The following is a 2,144-nucleotide window of genomic DNA, read 5'->3' on the forward strand; positions in this document are numbered from 1 at the left end:
CTTTACATCACCAGATGTTGGTACGAAGTCAAGAAAGGTGGCTGTAGTGGGTAGTTACGATAACACGGATCTGTGCAGGTCCACATCCCTACCTACCTGTTCCCTCCGGTATGAGAGGGAAGATAGGCTTTTCCTCCTCTCTAATAACATCATCTTATTTTCATGTGCTGCTTCACGAAACTCACCTGCGTTTTTCACCCTTAGGCCTGACCTCCATCGCCAAGTGGGATCGGTGCTGCAGCCAGGCAACATGACGGCGCTGTTCGATAACCTGTCGTGCCATCACTCCATTGATGACTTCCGAAACCGAGTCTACTCCACGCTCTACTCCATGATCAGCATCATGGGCTTCGTCGGCAACGGTGTCGTGCTGTACGTCCTGATAAAAACGTACCGGCAGAAGACAGCCTTCCAGGTGTACATGCTGAACCTTGCCGTGTCCGACTTCCTCTGCGTGTGCACCCTGCCCCTGCGTGTCATCTACTACGTCCACAAAGGGAACTGGTTCTTCAGTGACTTCCTGTGCAGGGTCAGTTCGTACGCCTTGTACGTCAACCTGTACTGCAGCATTTTTTTCATGACTGCAATGAGCTTCTTTCGATGCGTAGCCATCGTTTTTCCAGTCCGGAACATCAATTTGGTAACAGAGAAGAAGGCTAAATTTGTCTGCATCGGCATCTGGATTTTTGTCACCCTGACAAGCGCTCCCTTTCTGCGAAATGGGACGTACCAACACGGCAACAAGACCAAGTGCTTCGAACCCCCAGAAGACTCTCAGAAGACAAATCTAGTCGTGATCCTGGATTTTATTGCCCTGTTTGTGGGTTTCATTTTTCCCTTTATTGTCATAACCATCTGCTACACCATGATCATAAGGACCTTACTGAAAAATTCCCTGAAGAAGAACCAGGCGAACCGCAAGAAGGCGGTCTGGATGATCATAATCGTGACAGCCACCTTCCTGGTCAGCTTCACCCCGTACCACGTTCTGCGTACGGTCCACCTCCACGTGTTGCGGCTGAAGAACGCCAGCTGTGAGGACGCCATATACCTGCAGAAATCGGTCGTGGTGACGCTCCCCTTGGCAGCTTCCAACTGCTGCTTTGACCCACTTCTCTATTTCTTCTCAGGAGGCAACTTTCGGAAGAGGCTTACCACATTTAGGAAGGCTTCTTCCTCCAGCTTATCGCAAGCCTTCAGGAAAAAGTTCTCCATAAAAGAGAAAGATGAGGAACCCTTTGGAGAAAGCCAGAGGGAGAATGGAAAGGCAGCCATAGCCTCTTCATAAGGGGGCTGCACCTTCCCCTGAGCCCTCAGATGGGCAGTGGAGATCTCGAACTCTTCCAGAAGACATGCTGGAGGCTTGCAAGCCTCTGTCGCAATTGGATATGTAATAGGAACAGTGGATAGTCCCTGATTTATGCTACTCAGTGATAGAGCCACTGCTGGGAATGGCCAGCCCCTTCCCAAGGAGCACTGCCTGGACACGCACAGCCACTTAGCACGGAGGAGCCACCGCCAGCTCCAGAAAACTGTTGATCTGATGATAAACTCACATAAACAAACTCTTCAAAGCCTGTATTTGGGCATTTGCTTCATTTCACAACTCTACAAAGAGCGCTAATTCTCCGAGTCAGTGGGAAATGTAAACACAGTATTTGTTGTACGCGGCGCTCGGGGAGCTACTGACAAATAAAGAGGGCAGAGTTTTCACTGAATCTTCAAACACCCGCTGAATTATTTACACAGCAGAGGCCAGGATAATTCCTGCCCTGCTCCCAGCTGCTTCTGCTTCAGATTTCACTTTTCAGCCTAATTATGTGCATGAGACTTGCAGGCTTGGTGCCTGGGTCTGCAAATCCGGAACTCACCTGCCCCCAACGAGCAGCGCTTCAGCAGCACTTTCCTGGGCAGCAGATCTGCCAGCATTCACTGAATTTCTAGAAAAATCTCACCCGTGGGAGCAGTTTTTAAATTGCAGTATCTTAGCGTTCTGCACCTTGCAGAAAAGAAGCGAGCCAGGGCCCTTGGAGGGATCTCCAGGAAGACCTGGAGGTCAAGAGTCTAAGGAGTCTGGATGAGATATGAGTGAATCTTTTTTTGAGTACAGTGTGATGAAAACCCCGATTGGGCTGTTTCTTATG

General features: G+C 49.7%; 1 protein-coding gene across 1 annotated transcript; it reads left to right on the forward strand.

Moving 5' to 3' along the window:
* Positions 1–250: 250 nt before the first annotated feature.
* CYSLTR1 (cysteinyl leukotriene receptor 1) lies at positions 251–1,288 on the forward strand. Its single transcript, XM_010146508.1, has one exon. It carries the CDS (start codon positions 251–253, stop codon positions 1,286–1,288), a length of 1,038 nt encoding a protein of 345 aa, XP_010144810.1.
* Positions 1,289–2,144: the final 856 nt, after the last annotated feature.

This window comes from Eurypyga helias, unplaced genomic scaffold (assembly GCF_000690775.1).
Source record: "Eurypyga helias isolate BGI_N326 unplaced genomic scaffold, ASM69077v1 scaffold32912, whole genome shotgun sequence".
In the NCBI taxonomy this organism is placed as follows: Eukaryota; Metazoa; Chordata; class Aves; order Eurypygiformes; family Eurypygidae; genus Eurypyga; species Eurypyga helias.

What these genes read in the sequence shown, in the direction of transcription:
- CYSLTR1 (XM_010146508.1), top strand. Translation starts at nt 251, where the DNA reads ATGACGGCGCTGTTCGATAACCTGTCGTGCCATCACTCCATTGATGAC.